This window comes from Micropterus salmoides, unplaced genomic scaffold (assembly GCF_014851395.1).
Source record: "Micropterus salmoides isolate LMB-PRFRI ecotype aquatic unplaced genomic scaffold, ASM1485139v1 Ms_hic_scaffold_17, whole genome shotgun sequence".
In the NCBI taxonomy this organism is placed as follows: Eukaryota; Metazoa; Chordata; class Actinopteri; order Centrarchiformes; family Centrarchidae; genus Micropterus; species Micropterus salmoides.
The window spans coordinates 16,090,559-16,118,241 of NW_024040817.1; the positions used below are offsets into that span (position 1 = coordinate 16,090,559).

The 27,683-nt window shown below is 39.7% G+C and overlaps 1 protein-coding gene across 3 annotated transcripts in view; it reads left to right on the forward strand.

Moving 5' to 3' along the window:
- Nucleotides 1-262: 262 nt before the first annotated feature.
- The window catches only part of trps1 (trichorhinophalangeal syndrome I), a 119,270-nt gene continuing 91,849 nt past the window's right edge, over nt 263-27,683 (forward strand). The window contains exons 1-2 of one of the 3 annotated variants that reach the window (XM_038725231.1): nt 263-834; nt 20,331-20,800. In XM_038725231.1, the coding sequence (XP_038581159.1) occupies nt 20,788-20,800 (13 nt within the window). In that variant the 5' untranslated portion in view covers nt 263-834; nt 20,331-20,787. Of the gene's footprint in view, nt 835-927; nt 1,351-20,330; nt 20,801-27,683 lie in introns of those variants that run through there. The other 2 variants (XM_038725232.1, XM_038725233.1) reach the window with 2 other exon arrangements.

Consider the following 27,683-nt stretch of genomic DNA (forward strand, 5'->3'; position numbering starts at 1 on the left):
TAAAAGTCAGTGTACTCAATTTTAGTGGAGTAGTTTACTTGGTTTAAAAACTTTAAATAAGTCATTCAGAGTGTGTGTCACTTTAAGAGTCTGTGTTTTTGATTTCAGTGGAGAAGTTGATGTGGTTTAGTATTAACTTAAAGAAGAGAGATTAGTTAAGAGTAAAAGTTCTTGATTGTATCTAAGTAGTTTATTTGGTTTAACCAATGTTTATAATAACTTTATAAATAAGTGATTCTGAGTGTGTGTCACTTTAAGAGTCAGTGTTTTTGATTTTGAGTAGTTGATTTGGTTTAGTATTAACTGTGTAATAAGTGAGATTACAGTGTGTGTCACTTTAAGAGTCAGTCTTCGGGTGGCTTCTTGATATTAATAGAGCTGCTGCTGTGTCTTCCTCCTCTGACGTAATGCCCACAGCCTACAGAGAGACAGGCAGAGAGGTCCTGTCACAGCAAAGCGATAACACTAGTCTGAACAAAAAAAATAACAGATAACGAGTTGTTGTGCTTTGGTTTGCTGTGGCCAGCAAATCCGGGCTCTGGGCGGCTGAATAACATACTTATAACATCGGAATATTACAATACCAGAGCCAACCTAACTCACTAATCAGTCGCTATCAGGGTTGCCGTGAAGCCTTAACTATCTCTCTTTCCCTCTCAGACCAAAGAAAAAAAGAGACAGCCAAGACACAGTCACCCCGTCCGACATCATCAACAAACAAAAACCCCACAAAGAGACGAACCAGCCAACCAGCCAGCCAGCCACCATCTTAACAGGCTGCTGAAAGAGACACACACTGAGAGAAAAGAGGCTAATGCTTATTTTGATCAACAGGTAAGCAGCACCAAAAGAAACACTACTAACACAAATGCACACCATGCATACAGCCCTCTCTAATAGTTGGTGCAGTGGCATTGTAAACGGCAAAAAAAAAATTGCATCGGCGATGCACGGTTGGAGTTGTAGATGGCGAAATGCATGCTCTCTCGGACAAGTGGGAAAATGAGATTTGTTCGTCTTAAAAGGAAGCCGGGCTATCAATGGTGCGTTTAGGAGACAAAATATTGCTGTTAGCCGTTAGTAGTTTTACGACGGGCAGCAGTCGGTTTGCGTCTTATGTAACTAACGGCCTGAGCAGCGTCGGTAAGGAAAGGGGGATCTGCTGAATGAGAGAGAGGAAAAGAGCAGTACCGCTTTGAATTCACATGGCAATTTACATTTAGGTTAGGACACCCAAACGCTACACAAATACAAATTGGGGGGCTACTGGGGACGGCTACTGCTTTGATTTGAGACTGAGTTTGAAGCCAACAGCAAGGGGACGTGGAGTGACTTAGTCGCCTCAAGTAGGTTTGTGTTTCTTTTTTAAAAATAAGTTTTGTTTCTTGTTTTTTTGACATTAATTTACGATAAGTGGCATCCTGACTGAACTGCTAGAAGCCGGCGACTTTTTGTCACTACAAACTAACTCTTGTGTAACTACTTTGTGGCACTTTTTTGGTTATTTTCATTGATAACTTGTTTTCATTACTGTCCTGACTGCAAACTTGATACTCAAGTTCAGATTTCTTGGTCCTCCGAGTGACGCACGTCGCGGAGAAAGAGGGGAAAGATGTTTTTGTGCCGAGAGATGAAACACAAGTTATAGATGCTTGTAGTTGATTGGGCTAAAAGTGGGAAAAAGTAGTGCAACTTTAGATCAAAGAGACTGTGTTTATCCAGTGGTTTACAGCCGATATGGCGCTGTTTTCTTGCACCTCTTTCATTGTTAGGAAGCTCGAGAGCGCATGGTGGATGTGAATTGTCGTAAAAGATCAGCAAACATCCTGCCTTATCAACTTTAAGGAAGAACAAGTACTTATTAGTTCACATGTCGCGCATTATTTATTTGTTGTTGTTTTTGTTGAACTTTTCACGAGTGATGCCGAGAAGCCTGGGTTGCATTTCCACTCAACTTTCAAAAAGTTACCCCCCCCCCTCCTCCCTGTCGCAAGAAACTGTGATGTTCCTTTGAGATAAGGGAGCTGGGTAGGCATGACAACTCTGTGGGGAGAGCAGAGTATGTGAGGCCAGTACAATGAGGCACACACTGCAAGGAAGCTTTTTACATAGTCCTTCACAGTTCTCCAAATCTGGCCCCCCCAAAGAACTGCTTATGTGTGGACCGACTTTTATTCAACAGATAACCTCAGTAATTTTTTAAAAAGCAGTGCAGGCCCGTGGGACTTTACACTGACCCCACACTTGTTCACTGTTGTTTGCAAAGCGGACAGTTTGTATTTTATTAAGTGAGTAATTAAATCATTTATTCAGTGGGTAACCTTGTGACGTTGCTAAACTTGTGCTATTTTTACAGTCCTTTCAATACACAGCAAGTCTATGGCGTCTTTAGCTTCAGAGCATTTTGGTGTCAATCTGAAATATAGAAATATTATAAACTGCCTTTTTAAAAGCACTTTAACAAGAAAGACTCTCTTAAAGTTCTGGCTTCCAGTATTTCCTGAAAAATTTTCTGTGACAAAAAAAGATCTCACAACTTGTTGCAAGTTTGGTGCTCTCGGCCACAGTAGTATGGAAAGGCTATACGGGCATCTCTTCAATCCATAAAACTGTGGGGATCACTTGAGGTAAAATATAAATGAACAAAATTATTTACGAGGCTTTTTAAGATTACTTTGCTTTGCCGTTTTTACAAGCATCATGATAACACAGCTCTAACTCTGAAGCTATAAACGCTGAGTATTTGTTGAGACTTTTTTGAGACTCTGGCAAATTGTGGGCAAGTGGTTGTTTTTGTTACTTTTTTTGAAAACAAAAGACTTTACAAAGTTGCACAAAGGCTGTCTCAGTTAAAGTTCAGTATCCAGTAGATTTATGTGACGTACCGTTCCATGTGTAACTTTTTCTAACAATGCCTTAACGTCTGCTTTGTAACACTTTGCGTGCCTAATGGTGACATATCTTTCAAATAGTTCAACAAATTCCTATAGATGTTATCAAGTGTTTTTTATTACTCTTTTTTTTTGTAACCTGACATGGATTATTTTGATTCAGTGGTGTAATACTCATAATGGGCACCTCACAGCACTTTGTGAGTAAATCCACGATCAAGTGCTTTTTAACTGACTTTTAATTTAGGTGGCAATATTTTTTTTACACAGCTGTCCTGTCATGTCCATGGTGCCCTTAATGTTTTCCATTTGTTTCCCCACACTTAGAGCCGACACACTCCAGCCTTGTGTGGAGTCGCTTTTAGGTTTCAATAGTTGTATGTCCAAATAATTTGTTCTTATATCCATAGCTGTCACGCATGTTTCATGCCTTTGCTAAACTTTTAAAAACAGATAACAGATTCCCCTTAAATGCGTGAAAAAACATCTGATCTGGCAATGTAGCAATCTAGCTCTATAACTATTTAAAATGCTCCTCTTTCCAGACACTGGATATTATTGTATCTTACGGCCTTGTTCGTAGCTGCTATTAAACGTCAAAACAGTTGACAACTTCCTAAAGAGAACCTCTGCTTGTAAAACTCTTTCCCGTATGTGTGTGCGAGACAGAGTGGGAGAAACACAGCACTTTGTGTGTGTGTGTGTGTGTGTGTCTGTATGTGCTGTGGAGACAGCCGTGGCTTACTCATATGGCTGCAATATGTGAAGTCTCTGCGGTGGAACTGGGAAGAGAGAAAGTTTTGAGAGAGAAAGACAGAAACAGTGAGAGAGAGAGAGAGAGAGAACACATGGAGTGAGGGAAGTCAGAAATGTCCTGTTCAACTAGCTGGAATGTATCTCCTGTGTTTTATTGATAGTTTGATGTTCTGTAAGACATGAGGAACAACTGTAGTGATTTTGTGGGCTGCCATGCATTTTCCTTTGGTCGTTTCAAAGCAGCGCTGCGGTACAAGGGAAAAAAGTTTGAGATGGAGTTTATAAAAGTTGCGCCAAACTTTCTACTGTACCTCGTCTACATGATACAGTAAAAATCTTTGGGTGAGGTATTTTATTTGCCTTATCTTACCTGCTAAAAGCTGTTACCAAGGAGAATGCGAGTAATAACTCCTGCCATAACCTCAGTCTCTCAGTCGCTGCTGTCTCTCTCCTTCTGCCTGGACGGATGTGTGTCCTTTCTCTGAGCGCTGTGTCCTGTTTCACCTAGTTATAATGTTTTTCAGCTAATCTTGGCTTTCATTGCTGTTCTGTAAACTGGTTTTCTGTGGACATATTAACATGCTAGCTACAGACGAGTCAGTGGAAGTGAAAAAGAAGTTGTCTCTCTGTGGAGAGAGCAGCCCTCTAAAGTCAGTTGAGCTAAATATTTTGTGCCGTCGAGATGGATTTAACTGTTAGTTACTGTTGCGGTGACTGAAGTGGAACCAGGAGCAGCTGTTTAAAATCTTTGATATTACTGTTTTATTTCTGTTTTTACCTTTGGCTTCTTCTTGTGCCACTGGTAGGGAAAGCTTTGCTCACATAATCAAGCACATGTTCACAGCTGACCTAACATCTCTATACCTCGCCATTAAGATCCTGTGTTAATAAAATCTGTATTCACTCAATCTTAGTAATAAAGCAGATTGTTGAAACGTAAGAAGATCAGAAGGGATAGGAGGCTTTTTCTCCTCCTTCAGGTTTTTAAGTGCTTTTCTTCATGTGGACCCACGGCTCCCATTTATTTCTAATATCTGATCCCATTTATTTATGAATGTGAACTGTCTTAACTCTGTTTCCAATAAGCAGGAAAAGATAGCATCTATTAGAGCAATCAGTCGTTATTCATCTCAACCCTGCCTGCAGTTCAGATAAAGGAAAATCTCCATTTGTCACGGATAGTTTATTTAAAGAAAAAACCTTTTTGCAAGGCTTCTGACTCTCTTGGCTCAAAGCTCTGTAGCTCGCACTTCTTTGTTACCCAGTCTCTTGTTTTGCTCGTATCCCAAGGACACAATTGTTTTTAACTTATTTAACTGTCTGGGCACATTGTTTTTCAGCTCTTTCATTGCTTTATATTAGCTGCTTGTAACGTCGGTGATACAGGGATTTGAGCTTATTCTCCTGTTGCATTTACTGGAAGTCACTCTGGAAAAGATTGTCTGCTAAATGCCCAAAATGTCATCCCCACTCTGTCTGTGGTTAGCACAGCCTTGTTTAGGCTTGAGTTTGTCTCTAATGTCTTTGGTTTTATTTTAGACTTTTAAGTCTGTCTTTTAGACGGCCTGCTTCAGATAACGAGCACATGGTCTTGGTTTAGGGTGAAATGATTCTTTTTTTCCCCCCGTTTCTTGAGGTCTTTTTTGGGGACAGACAAATCCTAAATATGGGACAATTTTTCTTCCTTTGATCTGAGAGAATAAATAATCCGTCTGTCACGATAGAGTAGAGACTGATGAAGTGGTGGTGGAGCAGATTTAGGCATATACCAGTAGAAGGTGATGACACAGGAAGAAGAGTGGTCTTGTGGCTAGGAAGACTATGCTGTTACCAAAAGTTTTGATGTTCAAACCCAACAACACCTTCTTGCTTTTTTAAACTTATTGTCTATGAGTATCAGTTAAATCTAAATAAATACACAGTAGATGACCTTTGTGGTAAATGGACAAATGCTGTATTTTCTAGTACCAGAAAGATATTTTTAATCTTTGGCTCTTGAGCTAGATAACGAGAAGCTTGCTTGTCTGAGAAACCTGACTGCTTGTTATGTGATGCGTTATGAGTGGCGAGTTCTGAATGCTTTGACTCAGCATTGTACTTAGCACGCTCAGGCTTCCTGTGCACCCGACGTTCAGTTATCAATCACTGTTCATATGAGTGTTGACCTTGTGTAAAACACAATTGGATGATTTGTTCCAAGGCTGTGTTCAATTAACTTTCAAATAAATCAAGTGAAAATTAATCGATGCTCATTTGTTCGACCGTGAGCAAATCAGCTAGAGAATATAAAATATTGTATAATATGTAGAATATAAAAGTATCGTATGGAAGGGTTTTGTCACATTTACCACACAACAGTAGTTCCTCCATATGTTCCATATGTGGGACAACTCTGACTTTGTGCTTTAATCATACAGCCACAAGTTCCGCATTTTCATCAACTTTGCGTGCCTTTGAGTTGCTGCTCGTTCTCAGCTTCCACCTTTCTCCAAGCTGTACTACAGGTGTAGTGTGTGTGTGCAAAGGAAAAAAGAAAAAAGAGCTCAAATGTTGCTGACTGGATGTCATTAGGAGAAAAATTTAGCTTTCCTATAAACCGTTGTCATTGCCTATCTTGAAACAAAGTACACAGAGTGTGTTTGGTCTTGGAAGTCTGTTCAGATTTGTGAGATTTGAAAACAAACTTGCATGTGTTTTAAATGTTGTTGTCACACAGATCTTAATAAGAAAAGTTTGGAAGCTCTGGTTCATTTAACTCTGAGTTAGAAGATGATAGTAAATAGTTGTTTTTTGAGACTTTGTAACTATAGTCTGTTAGCCTGTTTACACACTGATGACTGCATTAAACGTTAAAAATAAGTTTGATTTAAGTTCTCCACCGGCGTTGTTGATCTTGTTGTGATAATAGTCAATAAAACCTTCCTCTTAATGGTTTCACATTTAAAAATGGAGTTCCACATTAAAGGTAACATCCAATAAATCAAATTTTTTATCCTTGCATAATGAATGTGAATGAGATCCAATACTGCTATTTCTCATAGCAACAGTGTTTTATGAGGTTGTGGTTAGTGAGGTGGACCAAAAATACTTGCCGCAATCACATCAGGACGTCATGGGTACATTTATCATTTTACTTTTTTGACATTTGTGCATAATAATATAATATGTGTTTGTGTTATTGTGCTTTACAATATTCATGAAGGTGTTAGTATACACTTAGTATAATAATATAGTATAGTATTATTATAATAATATAGTATATTATTGTATATTAGAGAATCAAAAAAATACTCTCTCTTATTTATTCATTTACAGTTTAAAAAACTCGAAATTACTTCAAAAAACATGATAATCCATTACATTAAACATGCAGCTTGAATTTGGTTTTGTCAGTTTATTTGTTTACCTTTATTTCTTTGTGCCGGAGTACATTCTGCACTATGTAAAGCGTTTCCTTGATCAGGGCAATATGGAAGTCTACGTCAGGACATAAACTTCCTACAAACTTTGTCACGTATGTATCTTTATATATAGGATGACGCTGTTAATGGTGTTTTAGATGTGTTTTAAAACCTTTAGTGTTTGTGTTAAGAAATAAAAAAGTAAAAAGTATGTTTAAATTCATATGGCGTAAATTAGCTGTAGAAAGGAATAAATATACAATATCTCTAAGTAATTCTGGTATTCATTGTTTGTAAGAGGCCAGAACGTGAGTTAAAAGTTGGGATGGTGATTTTGTATGCATGTGTGTGTGTGTATATGTGCGTGTGTGTGTGTGTGTATATAGATACAAAAGCCAGTGCAGGCACACACACTTTTGTTTTTGTAGTTACTGTATTTCTATGGTATATCAGGCAGTATAGTATAATGTGGAGCTAAAAAAGAGATTATACAGAGAGTAATTGGGACATGCTCCACAAGCTGTCAAAATGTACTAAAACTAGTGGTGTTCAGAGGACATTTGTATACTGTACTCAGAGTGTTCCCGTGAGCACGGCTCCATCTGTAATTTCTTATAGTTTTCACACCGCACCCAGCAGACAGACAGCAAAAATTATCTATGGAAAATGTGACAGTGTGGCATAAGTGGCATAATTTTGAATGTGATTTGGGTTGTAAGCTTCTTTGTGTTGAAGCCGAAAAAGGCTGTGCGACACGCAGATGGAGAGAGTACTGGACCATTTTCCTTGAGTGTTGGGTGCTTAATTCAGCGAGACTTTTCTCAAGTAGAAGTGGCAGTTTTTGAAGTTGTTTTACTGAGGAAAGCTACTTGGGTAAAAGTTATGTCACTCCAAAGTGAGGACACAGTCGATTGATTCTGAATGAAGGAAAGTCATTTTAATGTCATTTATATTTCTAGGAATACTACACAATCTGAATCAACACATCCACCTGTTGCATTGTAGTAGAAACCTGTAAGGTCATGTCACTGTTACAGATTTAAGATTTGTATTTTATCGTCAGCTTATAATGTTTAAGAACGGTATGTTATATAGCATCACCTTTCCCTTAAGCTACCATCGAGCCAAATTTGAGTTATGCCTTTATTTCACAATCACTATAGCAATTTAAAAGCATTTTTGTTGTGGTTGTTGCCTATTAATTTCAAGCCTCTGCAGCTCAGTATATTCTATTAATCCGACATCCGTTCCTGCTCTGATATAATCAGAACTGCGCAAAGTCTCATGGTTTGTCTGCAGTATTGGAGAACATTCATCTCAAGACAGTTCAGCATTATTGATAGATGCCTATCAGTTATTGTAACAGTCTATCAGCATTTATCTCCTTCCGTTGAGGTCAAATATGTCTCATTCGCTGCTCGGTTATGATCAGACTGACTCACCGATTGTTTATTTCTGTACTGAAGGTTAACTGTCTGTTCTGTCAACAGTGAAACCAAGAACCTGCAATCACACATACACACACTTAGATTTCTTAGCTGATGAATATGTGGCTTTCTCTCTGTCTGTTTAAGACAGAGAGAAAGTTTCTTTATCTCTAAGTCTCTATCTCATTTTACTGTAGTGCAAGACAGGAAAGGCTGTTAGTGTCGCGTGTGCTAGATCATGCTGTAACCATTGTCAAAATACTTGATTTAGTCGCTCAGAGATTGCAATTAACAGTGTGTCAATACACACTGACATTTATTTGCTATTGGGATCTTCCTCAGTCACAATAATATTTCTTCCAAGATTTGATGTGGCTCCTACCTCTTTATTTCATGGTTGGGCGTGTTTGTTGGGTGTGCTTGTGTAAATGTGCACACTGTATTAACCTTGTCAGATGTCACGTGTTTTTAACAGTATTTTCTAAAATTGCCATTTCTATATGTGGATCTGTGTTTTCTGTATCTGTTGTATCTGCTGAGTGGGAAATGTGAAGCAACTTGTTTCATTTTTGAAAGTGCACATGTGTTGAACTATATACCTGCTGAGGCATGGGACTCACTTTTTGCCGCATTTACAACTATTGGACTAACTCACTCTGCCGCTCTTTCTTGCACACGCACACGCACACGCACACGCACACACACATATACACACACACACACACACACACACACACACACACACACACACACACACACACACACACACACACACACACACATAGGCCCATTAGTATTGTAGTCTGGGATCTGGCTAAAACATCTGGTGGCTGAGTAACTTTTCAAAGTGGTCTTTGTCCTCACTCAGTGTGCATGCGTGTTCGTGTCTGTCAGTGTTCGTACGTGTGTTTGTGTGTCTGTGTAATAGGGGGCAGACTTTTTATGGCGTCCCGTCAAATTAAAACTATGATTTAAACTACTAACATGCATGTTCTTTTTTAAATTTTTTTTTCTTCAGTGAACTGAATAGCCACACCATCATCTGCAGATTATTTTTGTGTGGGCCTCTGGCTATGTGGACTGTTTGAGTTTTAGAAAAACACATTCAAATGAAGATTAAGAATGGATCTAGTAACTGTAACTCATGAATGGACACTCTGGCCTGGCCTTATTTTATTGATATAACCCTGGCTGGCTGCTCCATAACAGAGTCAGCGGGAAGAGAGCACAGGTAGATATGACACACTTGCCTTTGGTCCAGCTTGACATTTCTGCCCAAATCTGAAAGAACCATTGAAATGTGGTTAGATGGAGCTAACTATCTCATCTGTGCTCTGCAGGGCAGGGCTGGGCCGATTCTGTTAAATAATCATGGCGTAGCAGCTTTGGGCTTTAGAGGGTACTGCCGTGAAGACAGTTCGAGCTCATGCCCTCAGGGCTTCCCTTCAAACCACATAAACTTTGAAAGAAGCAGGGAGTCAGAGTGCTTAATCGGTGTATTTAAAGGGGTGGCATCTTGTCCTGGTATAAAAACATTTGTTTAATGTGTGCATCATTTATAATGTAGGAAATTCTTTGATTTAAATGAAACAGTTGACTTTGGGTTACTTGGGATTATGTACTATTAGCACTATATTCTTTTACAACTATAAAGGATTCATCTTGTATTGCAACTATTGTTGGGCAATCATCTGATATCAATATCATGATTAAATGTGAACGCATAATTTTAAGAGAGTCATAATATTGGTTTTGGTAATTTTTGATTAATTGTAACGATGAGGCTGTGCTCACACCTGGTCTTTGCAGATTATTGTTTAAGGTTATACATGCTTATAAATCACTATCCAAGTAGCCTGAAGCATTTGAACACCACAGAGATTCATTCAAATTTGTTACCATCAGCATATTCCTCCTTATGGATTAATAATACATTTCATGGTCAGCATGTTTTAAAAAAAAAATCTCACTGTAAGGGGAAGTCTTCTGGTAGTATTAGTAGTCACTCCCCTTTAAAGGATCTGATAAGTTATATTTGTCATGGTCAGCATGTTTTCTTACTTTTGTCTCCCCCGAAAAAGAAGAAGTCCACTTGTTGATAAGTGTGTATGTAACAGTGTGTTTTTGAAGTGTCTGCTGTCTGTGTGAAGACGTGGCTGCATGGTTAGATGGATGATGGAGGGAGGGAGGCAGGGAAGTGGTTCTTTTTTGAAATGGAAATTAAGGGGGCACACATCTGGGGGTCTTTGAGACTTTTGTGGGGGGAGACGAGAAGGTGGGTGTCAGAGGCCCATAGTCAGTGGTCGTGGTTAGTAGGGGGTGGGGGTTAAGGAAGAATGGATAAAAAAGATGGGAAGAGGAAAGGGTAGTTTCTCATTTCTGGGGAGGTAGGAGGGAGGAGATAAGAAAAATGGGATAAAGAAGGGTTCCATGGTCAGTGTTGGCCTGTAGAGTAGGGACAGAAAGGGAGAGAGAGAGAACAGATGGATTGATGGATGGATAGATTAATTAATGGATGTAGCGAAAGAAGGAGAAAGGAAGTGAGACAAAGCATGAGGAAAGTTAATACAACCAGGCTGTGGTAGACATACGTGGAGAAGGAAAAAGATATTTTTGTGAACAATAAGGTGGAAATAGCGTATGAAAGGAAATAAAGAGGGAAGGAAGGATGGTCAGAACAGAAGGTCTGATGAGAAACTAATTTGCATAGACACAGGAGTGGGAGGAAGTAAAGTGGGGAGAGAAAAGGGGGCAACAGATCACTTGCTATAGTTGAAAACTTTACGGCTGACAGTTAAATTTACTTCGGGCCTGTGTGTGTGCAAGTGTGGTTGTGTGGTTGTGTGGTTGTGTGTGTTGTGTGTGTTGGGGTGGGTGGAAAAGCACAGCGGGGGGCATGGCGTTTGCTCTGCAACATGGCTTTTGGGCTTCACACACACAAGTTGTCCTCTCCCTTTTATTTAGAAGCCTATTTCACCTAGCTGTGAGAATCTCTTTCTCCTTCTTTTGCACTTTTAGATGAGTTAGGGAGTGAGTTAAATAATTAGATTAAATTTCCCTCCCATGTAAAAATGTTTGCGTCGTAACTGCATTGGTTGGGAGGTGGTTGCAGAAGCCATTGACGTGCCTTGACAGACACTCTTAAATTTTGCAATTTCTTCAGTCGAAATACTCCAGATTTATCTTGCCTGCTACTGAAAGCAAAGAAACAAAAAACAAATGGAGTCATGCCTTGAAGGATAAGATAAAACAAGTGCTTCTTGCTTTATTTTTCATGATATATTCCTGTAATAATGTGATTATACAGGGAGTTATGAAGCAAAGTGTCTTGTAAGTAGGGGTGTGCCAAAAAATTGATACAGCATTATATCGTAATACTTTTTTTAAACGATGCACTTATCAGTATAATGTGATGTACAAATTAGACTTAGATTGTACACCTCAATTTGTATTTTCAGCAAAAATTCAGTAAATTCAGTGAATTTTAATTTTTATGTGCCTTTAATAAAGAAATGTTTCTTATAATAATTTTTCATAGTTGCTCTATAGTTGTGTTATTTTAATTTACAGACTGAAAAATGTGTGCTGCAGAATTGTGCTGTTTTCTAACAGTCTAGACTTGCAGCGAATAAAGAGAGAAAACCTTTTCACAGGCAATTTGTATTCATAGTTAGACAGATATCGTGACATATCATTTTAGCAATTTATCAATTTTCGCAGAATTGCTGTATCGCGATATTATCAGTATCGTGAGCCATGTTACGTGTTTTGTATCGTATCGTATCGTGAGGCATCCTGTGAATCCCATCCCTACTTGTAAGTGTTGTAAGGATGAAAAAAGTCCCTCCTGAATAATACTTAAGAAGGAGGCAGCTTTGACAGTGTTCAGTTTTACAGATGAGGAGGTAGGAGATAAGGAAAACATCATATGGAGTGAGAAGGAACTTGTGTGGTGCACCACAGTGTTAAACAGTGTAAAACGCACTATAAATCTGGGGAAAATGCTTTTGAGTAGATTCCGTTTGAGTATGAGGTTAAAGTTGGAGCTGTAGTAAAATGGTGAAGTATAATACTTCACCATTTTAATGTATTGCAGTCCAGGTGAACATCACTGCAAAAGACAACCTCCATAATAAATATATAGTTGAATTAACACCTCTCAGAAAGTTTTAATTGCAGCTGGCTATTATTACCTTTGTAAAGATATTGCCAGATCTGTTGTACGTGATTGCATTAGATTGAATAGGTGTACCTAATGAAGTGGCTACTGAGTGTGTATTTGGGCTACTGTTATCCAAACTGTATCGTATGACTGTCCTCTTAATGTGCATACACTCTTAATAGACCTTTTGTGTATGATTTGGTGCCTGAACTGAGATCTGAATTTATAGGTTGTGTGAAACTGCAAAAAAGGAGAGGGCACAGTTTTCATCGGTTTTCAAAAAATTATTGCGGGTCTTTTTTTATGTGGTTTGTGGAATCTGAATTGTAAACCTTGGAATGATATGGCTCTAAGATATTAAGTCACTTTCTCTATTTGCAAATGATCAACACATCATTGTAAAAATTCGTTGCTACAGTTTAAAGATGGTTTGGCATTTGGTCACTAGTAGCTTCATAGAAGAATCATTCAAAGGAAAGTTAAAACCTGTTAGGCACTACACGTACTTTTGATGGAGAAACTGAGAAATATTGCAGTAAAGAATCTTTTCATTGCTGTGAAAATCCTGCATTAAAGAAATTACAGTGACTCACTGTGATAGTAGTCATGTTTGGCTTTGGATTTTGATTAAAGTCCAGTTTTTGAATGGAGTCCAGCACTGCATTGACATCACTGAGGCCCTGGAACCTCCCAGTCTTGCTTCCCGTTAGTGTTGAACAGGGAATGCTGCTTCATTTGGCCAGTATGCAGATAGAATGGCTCTGGAAAGGAATATAAAGTCAACATTGTGGGTTGAAAATGTTCCGTTGTGTGTCAGTGTATGTGTGTGTATGTCTTAAGTTTGTCCAGACATTTTTCCCGTCGGGCCGGCCGCTAGCAGGAAACGTCCGATTCTCCAGGAGTGGAAAGAGTGTGTGTGTGTGTGTGTGTGTGTGTGTGTGTGTGTATACATGACAGAGAGAATTGTGTTGACTTGCGAGTGCGTAGCCGTATGTGCACAGTCTAGTGTATCAGCGTGTTTCTGTCAGTGGATGTGCGTGTGTGTGACTGACGTAATGTTTGAGCTTACCCAGACAGAGACAAACCAAATCATGACACACACACACACACACATACAGCGGTGTGTGCATGCGTACGTGTATGTGTGTTTAAAATCATCAGATATGCCTGGCACACTTGCGTAGACTGGTGAGATGTATGTGTGTGTTTCTGGCAGAGCTGCAGTTTGTTTTCCGTATTTTTGGGGAAAAGACAGCTAGGCAAGCATCAACAATCAGCATGTTGATTTATGCAGCTACTAGTTCCTTCCATTACGCCTACAACTACCACTGAAGCAGAGTTTGTTCTCCATTATTTTTGATGTATGAGTCTTAGCTGTGGAGAGCGAGGTCAAAATCAACAGGCCCCGTGTTGATTTATGCAGCTCCCGGTTCCCTGCTACTATCGTACATCAAGGCGGGACATTCACACCGTCCATCCAGGCGAATGCGGATACTGTCTTGACTGTGGTTGGTAGGTTTGTCTCCCCTACCAGCAGCAGTTAACCAAGCTTTGTTGCTGAAGGAGCTACCTTGGCCAGCAAGCCAGCAAAACTGGAAACTTTTCTTTCCAGTTCACAAACTTGATCTTGAATCTTTGATAAATCCTTTATTAGTTTATTTGTTCCATTGCCAAGCGTTGGGTAGTTTATTTCAGTAAATAAACTGTTAAATAAGTCAGCTACTTTACAGGTGCAATTATTTAAATGTTCTCTTTTTTAACATGATGACTAATAGTTTTAATTCTCTGTGTTTTTATAGTTCTATATAGCAAATAGTTAAAATTAATGGGCCAATATATTATTTAACTCTTTTATTTTATTGATTTTTTTATAAAGAAGTTCTGTAACATGTTTGGGGTGTCTCTAGTCCCTAATGATAAGTGGCCTATGGTCATACCATGTAATCGCAGTGTCTGCCTGGGGACCTTTGTTGCTTGATGACAAACTGTCGACTCTCGAATGAAAGCAAAATGTAAAAAAATATGATAAATAAAACAATCATAATTCCGAAATTACCAGCTACATTTTGACATATTTGAGTGTTGTGAACATTGTCATGCCCTTCAGATCTGCTATATCCACAAATAGGCCTAAACTCACACTTTGCGGGAAGAAGTGGACTGATACCATTCCTTTGATTGTTTAATAGGCGCTAAGAGGCACTAAGAGGAACATATCTATTACAGGGAAGTGGCAGTGTGTCAGTGATGAGCACGTGCATCTGTGTCAGAGCATAACTTGAAAGCCCTGCTTACAGTAATGAAAAGACAAGCCACTCCCTCAGCTTTAACCTCAACAGCTGAAATATCTGGTTGATCAAGGTTAGTGATTGATGTTGTTCACGAGAGAGTAACCTGTTATAACAATATGTTCTTGTCTCAGAACGACATTGATAAAGTTTCTGCTGTGCTCTTTTGTTTGTCTCTGCTAATTCATAGAATAGCAGCTGCCTTTACCTGTAGAGGCAAGCAGCTTAACAAGACACACCAGCAAAGCAAATCCATGTAGAGACGGTGTAAGTTTGATAACAATATTTAGAATCTGACCTAATTACAAATGCAGTGCACAGCACAGGGTGCAGGTTCATTTTGTGTCAGTAAAGTGAGATTATGTTATTTACTGCATGCAAATGCACACATGATTAGATAACCTCTATTAGCTTTAATTTAGGGCTGCATATAATGCTTATTTTTATTATCGACCCATTTGCTGATTATTTTATCGTTTGGTCCGTATGGTGTCAGAAAATCGTGAAATGAACTTTCCAGAGGCCAGGCTGATGTATTCAAATTGTTTGTTTTGTTTAAACCCCCCCGAAATGACCAACATTTCCTATCAAAGAAAAGCAGCACGTCCTCACATTAGAGCAGCTGGAACTAAGGAATTGCTGGCATTTTTGCTTGAACAATAATTAAAGTAGTTAATAAATTATCAAAATTGTTGCAGACGATTATTCTGATGATGTGCTAATTGATTAATTGACTAATTGTTTTGGCCCTACTTTAATTCAAACTGTGAATTTGAGTCATCCGTCAAAAGGAAATCATTAGGAACGGTGAGAAATTCTGTATGTAACCGTAGACAGTCGCCAGTGCGCCGTTTTGACTCGGACACCAGCACTTAGTGTCAGCTGCTCATCAACTGCTCGTAGTGGGGTCTGTTTTCTGATTTGTCCTCCGCTGGGAGCTATCATGCTAGTATTTTCGAGCCAAGTATAAAAACTGTATTGTTTCTTTTTTTCTCTCTCTCTTCCATCAGCCCACAAAAGCTGTGTAAACATAGGAAACTCACTTAAAGTGGCATCTGTATCACCCTTGATCCAGGGTGCTATGACAACTATAGATGTAGCTGTGGATAGAGAAGAAGATACTTTTGATACCCTGATTGAAGTGATCATTTTGCTAAAACTATACAAATCAATGCTGTGTCCTTTTTAAGCTAATTGCAAACTCATTTTTGTATTTTGTGGAAAAAAGAACATATGCAGCTCCTTTTCCTGCTGTGTTTGTCTGCTATTTTGCCTTGTATTGAGCTTCTATTGTTAAATCCATGTTACAGTCGTGATGAGTCAACAACTGAAAAAAATAGAGACCTACTTTAGCCTTCCTGCTTGCCTGTGTATCCAGGGCAAGCATAGTTTAAACATAGTCATCATGTTTTTAGCATTCAAAACATAAAAAGAACAATTGCAACCAATAATTATGAGCTTTCAGACAATTTTTAAATAAAATAAATGTAATAAAATGTACTTTTGTTTTCAGTTACCATGACTGTTTAATGCGTTTGTAACACTAGCAAAGTTGGCACACCCAAAACAACAGTAACTTTCAGATGTGTTTCAGATGTCGTTATTTTCTGATGGAGCTTTGCTGTACAGTTAAGTATTTTACATTTGCACTGTGATTGGTCGATGATAAACCCAAAATTATATAACTTTTAAATAACAGTTAAAGAAAAATCTGCTTGCCAATGCTGTCTGTCTGTCTGACTGTGATATCTGATTTTCTGTCTGAAATATTTCTTAGAACTTTTAAACATCACGCTTTGTGAATTTAAAATACAAACAACTGAATAACCCTGTAATTTTCATGTAGCATTTGAATAAAAAACAATGTGGTTTCCTGTCTGTTGAATGAGTAATTGATGGAATGTGAAACTAAACTCAGTCTACATGACAGCTAAAAACAAACCAATGCGCATCAGAAAAGAGAGCCCTTGTATCTGTCTGTCTGTTGGTCGGTCTGTTTGTTTGTATTCATACAAGATAAAGTTTTAGTAGTACATGCGAAGATCAGCATTGTGTATTTGAAATCCAAACAACAAAACTGACCAAAATAATCCATTTCAGATGGAACTGTTGAGTTGAATATGAAACAATGTGCTCTCTGTGCTCTAATTGGTGGAACATGGGGCTTAACTCTTTCTGCATAACAACTAAAAATGTACTGAGACACATCAAAAAGACCTTTCAAAGACAATCATTTTCCCCGGGACAGAGGAAAAATCACTGAAAGACAAGGAAGAAACAAGCATAATTAGTTTGACCACCATGTCATTTGAAACGGCATTAGCAATAACAAATCAGAAAACAATAAAAGATGAGAACAAAGATAAATTAAAGGGCTTGTGTTTCATGGTAAAAATAATGGAAAATGAATTTGAGTGGAGTGTGTGTGGTTGTCAGCGTGCACATACATTTTCTGTGTGTGTGTGTGTTTGTGTTTTTTGGTGGCAATGAGACAACTTAGCATGTGTATATGGGTACATGCAAAACATGTCTGTGTGTATGTGTGTGTGTGTGAGCGAGGGAGAGTTAGTGAGTGTGCATTTGTGTGTAATCATGTACGTCAGGCCGTCATGAATGGTGTGTTTGAGACAGAGCGGAGTGTGGAGTTCCTCGGGCTGGACCAAATTGGAAACAGAAAAACAAACATTCCCTAGGAACCCCCGCTCTCCACGTCCCCCCACCCCTCCCCTCGTCTGCTGGCTAGTGGCGCAGTCCAACCTGTCTGGGACAATGTAACGGTCTATAGTCGGACCAGACCACACACATTCGTGGAGGGGGGTCGGAGCGCAGGAGGAGGCAGCTGTGGTGGTGGTGGTGGTGGGGGGGTTCAGCCACAATGACAGTTGGAAAAACAGACAGAAGAAGCATATGAAAATGACAGAGAGCTCAGTGACGGATTGATGGGAAAGACAGAGTGATGGAAGGGAGAGAGGGAGGAAAAGTGAGACGGAGAGTTAAAAGTTGATGGACATGAGATGTGGAAATGGGAGTTGTAGCTGCAGATGGGAATGAAAAAATGAGATATGTCACGGTGTAGCAATAAAGGGGGAAAAAAGAGGATAAGGAGAAATACATAGGGGCAGGGAAAGACATTGATTGAGTAAATGAGTAAGCAGCAGCTCGACTGAGTCAGAGCTCCACAGGGAAAATATTTAGAGTCACACTCACTCTATAAGAAAAAGCAAACTTTTTTTCTCCCTTTTTCTTTTCCTGTTGTGAGTAATACTAATGAATAAGTCACCCTGCAGTTATTCTTTTTCTTTCTTTTGTTCATGGAGAAAAACGCTCTTACTTTCTCTCAGCTCTAATAGCTAATGCTATTATGTGGTCAATCATGTAATAACCGGAAGCATATGTGTGTGTGTGTATGTGTGTGTGTGCGCGCGCGCTTAGTGTTATTTCACAGTTAGGATTTTACAGCCGGGAGAATACTCACAATGGATGAGCGTGATCTTTGTGTTTGTTTGCCTGTATCTACATGTTTGCATTTAGTCCCCATACCGTGTTATGTGTGCATTTACATTTTACATTTTAAGCAGAGAAATATTAGATGTCCTCGTTGGGGATACCGGATGTCTACCTAGAAAATATCGACCACTTTTATTCAAAAATATGTAATATGTGTAATATGATATAATCTTTATATCCTCAAAAACATTACTGTTTTAAGATGGGAGGGCCTTTAAATGACTCACACTCGAGTAATGACTCAGAATGTGCCTTAATTTTCATGCCAGCAATCCGTTTTTCTTTGGAAACATTCAGATAATGACCCACTCCAGCTCTCACATGGCTTAATTTTATATCTATAGTCCAAACAAAGTCAGAACTGCATGTGGATGTGGTCAGGACCACACTGAACCAGGTAAACCACAGAACAGGTATCCTGGGATATGAAAGAGCCCTTCCTTCGCATCCATTCCAGCTCTTTTGCTGTCTTGTTTATTTACTTTGCATTTCAACTTCCAGGGCACCATGTGGTGGAAATATACAATTAATAGTTCTGTTATGGCAAAAAGAAAGACTGTTTTAATATGCACATCCTCAGAATGAAGAAGATGAAACGGGCTTTATAAGCTACCAAGAAACAAGTCCCAAATGTAGACTCTGCTCTGAAGTTAGTTTTTGCGCAAGTGTGTATTTGTGTGTGTGTGTCTGTGAAGAGTCGGACTTGTCTCTTATCCACCACTGATACACACACAAACACACAGACACACACAGACACACACACACCTACACGTGCACACACACTACCCAGACTGACCCAAGGAAACTGGCTTTGTATAAATACAGACTCAGATTTAGATTTGCGGTGAGAGGGAGAACGAGGCAAGACGGATGGAAAGAAGAAGAAGAGGTGGCAGAGAGAGGGAGGGAGAGGGGAGTGGTACAGACAGAGAGGGTGGGGTGATTTTTGTGGTTGGGGCAACAAAAGGGGGAACTGAGAACTGGAGAGTCTGACATTTAACACTAGCATTACCGGATAAAGAAAATACAATTGTCAACGGTCACAGCCACTGGACATTTAATACGCAGAAATGAATTTATGTATGATTTCCTTGAAATTGCTCATTGATGACTGCTTTGTTCTGATTCATAGAGCGATCAGTATTGAAATGAAGTGAATAATAATTTTAGAAACACAGAGAAAGAGAGAAGTTGTGTGCTGGTGCCATTGATTGCTACCGCAGGCTGTAATTGTTTTCTAATTTGAATTAATTCCTTGCGCTTTTTTTCCTGTCACCAATTTATTGGCAGCACAGTGTACGAAACACTTTAATTTCAAGTGTTTTCAGCTGACCAGTTTGTTTTGCTGTTACTAGACCGCACCGACTTCAACAATGCCCCCCTCCCTTCCACACATATACAAGCTTGTTGTAAAAAAAAAGCATTTGCTATTAATTTCCTTGAGCATGGCCTTCACCACATGCTTTTTAAAAAAGGCAGATGGTACACCGTTTTCACATTCTTTTTGTAAATGGCAGATTTTAGAGAAAAATACAACAGGTTTCTTCATTTGAGAAACTCTGGTTGATGGTTTCTCTTGTCAATAGCATACATCTTTTTTTACAGATAAACTATTGGTGGCTTGGCTTCACATGTGGAAGGAGTTGTCAGTTGTCAGCTATGATGTTAAAAACAAAACTGGTACAATTTGAGAGTTTTACTGACTAAAGGACTCAGCAGAGAAATATTTCCGCTTATTGTTCAGCCAGTAATTTAGATGCCTTGGATGTGTGGACGAATTTGTTTTCAGTATACATGAAATATGGACAAAATGTCTGAAGTCTGGCTCAAATAGGTTCCAGTAAATGTTGCAGAATGTGCTCATTTCTAACATTATTTGTCCTTCTGTCATTTTCCAGGTTGTTAAGGTGATGCTGGATTCTGACAACCGTGACTGAGGACCTAAAGCGAAGACCAGACAGCAAGAAGGGCAGCCATCATAATACTTCTTCCATGGAACTACATCACACCTGATCTAACTCAAAGCTGCTTTTGCTCAGCTGTTAAGAATAAGAGGAGCAACATCCCTGGACCAAAGCTGGCTGATTCTACACGGAGTTAAAAACCTTCTTAAACAAATGTTTTTGCTCTGATGTTCACGGACGTGTGTGGAGTTACGTGGACCTGATAAAAAAATGGAGGGATATTAGTTAGGGCCCGACACCTGGTTTTCTGCTTCCCATTATCGTGTGGAGTACGGAGGGCCAGTAGCCGAACTGTTGGCTGCTGCTGGACGGAGCTTCGCGGCGCTGGGTCGAATCGAGCCGCTTCAACAGAACTGATGCCAAGAGTCAGCCATGATGTTTTTGTAACCTGATGAACAGCAGAGGTAGGACATATATGTTTTAATCTAGGCTGGTCATTTTTTAAAATCATGAATCCCTCAATATTTTGTAGTAACTTTAAAACTTATTATCTCCATCACAAGGTTTATGTGATGACTCATTTGACAAAATTAAATACTTGAACAACTTTTAACACCTTTACTATATATGAAATACAAACTAATGTATAAATAATTATTATATGTATTTAAATTACATGCCTGCACCCTTCAGTAACATTTAGTAGTATGTGATCATTGGTCATTCATTTTCTATCAATTGGTTGTTCTGATTTATTGTTAGATATCGCTGATATCTGAGGCCATGAGTAATTATTGGCTATCAATTGATCTCAAATTGATGTCTGTTTAGTTTTTGTGTTTACCACATAAACAAATATATTCATACTGTAGAATTAGCCTTCAATGTTAAGCACTGCTCTAATTTACGTTGATAAAAAAAATACATTGCAACCTTATTAGGCATACTGCAAAATATGTTATTCATTATCGAATACAAAGGAGTTTGAGTGTGTGTGGTTGTGCATGAGGCATGTTTTTGTTTAAACTTTAAAAACAAATAAACACAAAACTACATTCATCATTTGTTTGGATGAAAGAAAGAAGTTTCAACCGGCTACTCAAATCTCAACCAGTATGTGGGTTTTAGTAGATTAGAGTTGTTGCCTTTAGCCAGAATGGCCCAGGGGATAGTTTACTGAAACTAAATGACTGCTGATAAAATGGTGTTTATGCAGAGCAACGGTATTCTGAGAAGTATTATGAAAAAGTGCTCTTAGTCATCACCCTTGGAGGAAGTGAGTGTGTGTATGCTACATATGCTCTGGTCTTCAGGCTTAGCTGCTTGACTTGTGAGGCGGGAAACCGTGTGTGTGATTATTATCCACATTCAAGAAAAGGCTGAAGAATGTCTTTGACATTATCGAGCGACTGACTCTTCGCCAAGCATTACCTGCTCCTCCATCATGCCTACTCTGTTGCACGCCCGCTCAGTAAACCTCATTAGGAACAGAGCTCATTAGTTCCTCACACTCAGTAAAGTTTAGTGGTAGCTAGTTGGTCACTTGTTTGAAAGGTAAGATCATACATACTCAGAGCAAAATATGTAAGTAATTGTTACCACGCGGGTCTCGTTAACTTATCCTCTCTGACATAACTGTTTTATTTCGCTTTGCAAATACTGTAAACTTTTACTCCACCACTGCAGTGATAAATGCAAGCAGTTAACATCTGGTAGATTGGTGATAGTGATTGTGAGCATGCAATTACAGGGTGATGATGTATAACTGGACACTTTTGTGCCTGTTATTAAAATGTAGGGCTTTATTTTAACTTTGAATACAATTAGTTTAAGAAGCCTTGAGTGTGAACAGGCCATTTTTTTCTGTTGCTGCGTGCATTCATGTGTTCGGTAACACACACAGTTCATTGTACTACAGGAAATGCAAATACATACAGTTGAGGTTATTATGTAAGTGTGCGCACAGAGCTGCAGTGGTTTGTGGTGAAGGGGTGCATTAACAATAACTGTGTGAGTATTATATTGTTTCTGTTGAAATTATGTGTTTGTGTTTATGTGTGCTGGTGTAAAGCAAGCTATATTTTGAGTGTGTTGTGTCGTTTTTATGTCGAGTTATGCTGTATGCTATGCAGAATGCTTCTACTCTGTACTTGGTGTGTATGTGAGAGACAGAGCATGAGTTTGTAAATTTTGTTAACATACTTTTTCCGCACCGTATTTTGTTGGATCAGGACTATTGTGAAACTGTGCCTTCAATGTGCACACACACATACACAGACAGTTTGTATAGGACTGCTTCGATTTTTTTTCTCATAGTCATCAGTTGTACCAAGTGCACACACACACAAATACAACTGCTGCGTTATCCTCCTACACCTGTGTCACCACACACCCTGAAGCGCTGTCTTTCTGTTTCCTTTCTTTTTCTCACACACACTCATGCGCTCTCTCTCTCTCTCTCTTTTTTCCTGCTGTCTCTGCAGTTTTCATTGTGAACTGTTTCTGCTGGAGTAGTAAAACAAAAATTGTGAAAACTGTCCACAGTGACGTGTCTGTGTTATGCACAGTAACTGGGATATTGTTTCGGGAGACTGTTGAGTTTTACAAATGTCATTTTTCAGCGCTTTGAAACCAATTTCCACTCATTCTGATTGTATCGGTGTGGTGGCAGAAGTCGTACAGGAGAATTTCCCCAAATCTCCTCAAATAAATCTATCTGTAAGGGTTAACACCACCAGGGCTAAGTGGGAAAATACGTTTGTGTGTGTGTGTGTGTGTGTGTGCGTGCGTGCGTGTGTGTCACTTGGGTGAACAGAACCTTTAAGGGCAAATTCAGTGAGACTATCTTACTTTCTATTTTTGCGTGTTCCTGCCGTGTATTTCTAGGGATGTCTGTTATTTTAGTGTGTTTGTATAGATAAATGATTAGTGCAAGTTTGAGTACATGGTACTGGGTACGTACTTATGAGGCCTTTTGCGCACACAAGTGCGGACAAGTGTTTATGTGTGTTTGTATGTGTGTGTGTTTGTGTATGTTTTTCATTATGTGGCATGGTGGCTTTGCTCGGTGATGTTATTCAGCAGGGCGGATTGCTTTGAGCTGCCTGATGCTTTTAGCTGTGGTCTGTGTGTATGTGTGTGTGTGTGCGCGTGTCCAACTGTGTCTACATATGTGTACGTTTACATGCCTTCAACTGTGTATATACACATGTGCATGCATGCTTCTGTGTGTATGTGTGTGTGTGTGTGTGTGCGTGTGTATTGTGGTATTATGTTGTCTTTGATGTGCCAGTACAAGTCAGATTTGGAGTTTTAGAAAACTGAGGAATGTTGAGTGGAGACAATTCAGTCAGGCCCACAAGCAAGTTTGACTCTGATGCTACACACAAACACGCTGACACACACAAACACAAACACACACATTACTAAGACACTTAGGGGTTTATTTCTGTGATGTAGTGCCCCACAAATGAGTTTCGCTGCTCTGAGGCAGTGAATCCCCATGTGTTTTTTCTTCTCGTATGTCAGTAGAACGCCTTTTCTTTCTTTCTGTCATCCTCTCACTGTCTGTCTCTGTGTGTCACCCTGTCTCTCCCACACACGCACACAAATACCAAAAGTCACATTAGACCCTGTAGACAGTAGACAGTGTATCAACAAATGTCTGTAAGCTACCTGTTGACCTATTTGCACAAAAATGGGTCAACAGGTTAGTCCACTGTGTGTGTGTGTTTTTCTGATGATCTCATCGTCTCACATTCACATCTTTACAGCGAGATGTACCACATTTCGTTCTCACACATAAATGAACACGCACATGCAGGTTTTGGTGTTAGTGTTTCATTCTGTATGTGTGTGTGTGTGTGTGTGTGTGTGGGACAGCAACAGATACCCATTCATCATTCTGTACAGAGAGCATTAAACCTCTGCCCCTCACACACACATACACATAGACACGCGCACACACACAGAAGCATGCACGTATGCACTCACACAGTAGGTTTTTCTCTTTGTCCCCCAAATCCCAAACAACAATTAATTCAAATTAATTCCAATTAAGGCTTATTAATTATGCAGACAGAGATAGATAAAAGAGGTGTCACCAGCTGTCAAGTCAATTAATGACTTAATTTGTTGGTTTGTTAATGATCAGCTTGTGTATAAGGGCACAGAATCAATCAAGGCTCAAAGTGACAGATGTGTGTGTGTGTTTGTGTCTGATTTTCTGCAAGGATTTCTGTGTGGAGTGTGTGTCTGTTTACATTCTTGTATTATAGTTATTTTTGTGTGTGTGTGTGTGGGGAGTTTCTTAGTAGGCTTAATTTCGGTTAACAGGTGAGGTACGGGTCACATACAGGTCACGCTCGGGTCACAAGCAGGCCTCATAAGTAGACTGATCCTTGATTCCTTAAACACAGCTCTTTGTCTCTGTCTCTCTCCCTGTCACAGTGAAAACCGCTGGGCTGATAGGGAGACACTGTAGTTCAGGCTCAAGTCTGGCAGATAACGGTGTTTTCTTGGAGTCTTGGATCGTAGAGACTCACTATCTCCGCTTAGAATGCAATACATGAGGACTCCAGATTTCAACGTTACACAGGCAATGCATTTGAGTCTAACATCCAGCAGACTGGTTGTTCAGAATAAATGTTCAGCTAAAAATTACGGTAATGAGAAAAGATTACTACCGTAATCCCCTTCCCCCACAACTCTGCCACCCGCTCCTCCCCACCGCTATCCATTCAAAACATAGTCGGGCTTGCCACAAGCAAGATTGCCCAGCAAGATTGCTCAAAAAGTTGCCCCGTGTATCATCAGCTTTAGGAATAGCAGGGGGATAATATTGTGGACCAAAAGGAATTCTTCAGATTTTGGTGTTCACACTCTGATCTCCTCGGCAGAGCTTCATTAAAGATGTTCTGTAAGACATCCTTCTTTAATGAGAATGACACCTGGCTCACGTTAATTTTCAGTACAGTAACGACAATGCACGCAGTACAGTACCATCATATAAATTACAATATGGTGTTTGTCACAGCGAGTCACATGTTTGTATCTGTGCATAGGAAAGTAGGAACATTGTCTACAACAACTTTACTTTGGCATGTCTATAGTTGCCAGACTCATGCCAAATTCATGATGAATGACTTCGGCCCATGTACACGTATGCCTTTTCTCAATCTTGGGCCAGTCCATGGGGCACTTGAGTCCCGAAGCTAGCCCCAGTACTGATAGCTCTTTCTCATCCCAGATTGACCCCCTGTTTGCGGCCCTTAAACCTTGTCAAACCTGGCAGCCATATACAGTATAGAGAGGTTGCCGTAACACTTGACTGTAACCAAACTGTGGGAAACTCTTAATCAGAATTTAGCCTGAGCACAGTATGCCTTTTGACCCTCCTGTTATTGCAGCAGGAAAGTTATTTTATTGAGAGTTTTCGCGTAAACACCTCTGAAATTTACTTTCCCCTCCTATCAAATCTGTTAGTGCAGTTTGTCTGTAGGGATAACTTTACACAGCCAAAACTGACTGGCATTTCCTGGCAGCTTTGTGTGTTAATTGTCCACCGTTGATTTCGAGGGTGCTTTTTCTTGTCCAGCTTTTCTGCGGGGGAGAATCCATGAGTCAGATTAAGAAGGGTAACTAGGCAAAGCAGCTGCAATGGACCCAACCTAGTTTTCATTGCTTCTACCAATTTATCTTCCTTGATGTCTTGTTTCTCAGTTTGTAGCAGAGCAGGGCTTGAAATCCATTAATCAGATTAGATTAGCAACTGACCACATAGCCAAAGGGAGACCAGACCCCAGCTAGTGGTTCAGTATTTCAGTGTTCCTTGAGTGTGTGTGTGTGTGTGTGTTGTGCGGGTCTGTGAAAAGCACTATACAATTACTTACATACTATATGTGTGTGTGTGTGGGTCTATGTATATATGAGACTCCAACACATTTAAGTAATGCTAATAGAAAAAATGGTACTTGCTCGAGACTGTTAAATTATGGAGTTTATGTTAAATACTATCACACACGCTACTTAGTGCTTATCAAAAGCTTTCCCCAACTGTCTATATGTATTTCTCTGTGTGAATGTTAGTATGCGCTTCCCTGAGGCCTTTAGACCTGTGTATGTGTCACTGCTTGCTCCCACAATAACCGTGCTGCATCCATTCACCTACAAATTTACTCTTTAATGATGTTTGCTCGTGTGCGAGGCTACCTGTTTGTGTCTGTGTGCATGCAGCTTGTGTCTGTGCCCTTGTCTGGGTGTGCGCGGGTGTGGGTGTGTGTTTTTTTGTTCAGTTTGGCTACAACAGTGTGTTGTAGCCAAGAGAACAAGTGTTAACAAGCTCTGTGCAGACTGTATTTATTTAATCCATATGCTGGTGAACTATACAGCTGTGTGCTGCTCCTGGTATGTCTGGAAGGAAAAATCATTCTGCAGTCGCTGCCTTGTCTGAGGTACAGAAGCTAGTGCCAAGTCAGCTAGAATGTGGCTGCTTATATATTTTTTTTTTGCTTAAAGGAGCATTTTGCTGATATTCAAAATTTTTTACCATGCATTAGTCATGGGGGGTGACGTGCCTTTACCTGCTGTAATTGCAGATGTTCTCTGGATCACTGTAGCAGCTCCCATTGACCATTCACTGACAGTGTAGGAAGAGTTTGGCAGAGATCAGCCAACTTCCACTTAAACATGCATAGTGGATTTACGGATTACTTCACATTTTATAACATGTTGTTAGAATCTGTGCATATTTGTGTTGAGTTCACTGCTGAAGAAATGCAACAAAGACAGGCAGAGACTCAGGCCGCTGCTGATAGTGCTGCTGCCAGTTCGGCAGCACCAGCTCCCCTATCCGAAACGATAAAGACAAGAGGCGCTGGGAGCTGACAGGCTAGTGGCTAGCGGTGGTGCTGCAGCTAGCAGCCAACATGACCAGCTAAAGCAGCCAGGCCGCCTGGCAGCAGCAGAACAACTTGCCAGAACAATGAGAACAGAGTAGCTGGGGGCAGACAGATAGTTCCAACTGGTAGTTTTTTCAGCTCCAGGTGCCCACCACATCCAAATGCAAGCGAGTCAGTCATCATGCTGCAGTGAGTTTCACAGGAGACTGCTGTGTTTGTTTGTCTGTGTTGCCAATGCCAGTGCAGAAGGATTGCTGGTGTGTGGGTCAATGTGTGCACAAAATTGCCATCAGAGATAAACAGGAAGAAACGAGCATTGCAAACAAGAACAAGAGAGCTGTTGACTGAGAATTTTTTTTAAATGTGTGCTGCAGCAATACATTATTTGTTGATGTCATGATTGTTAATGTTGAATGTTCGTTTGCAATATGTAGGACTGATTTCAGCA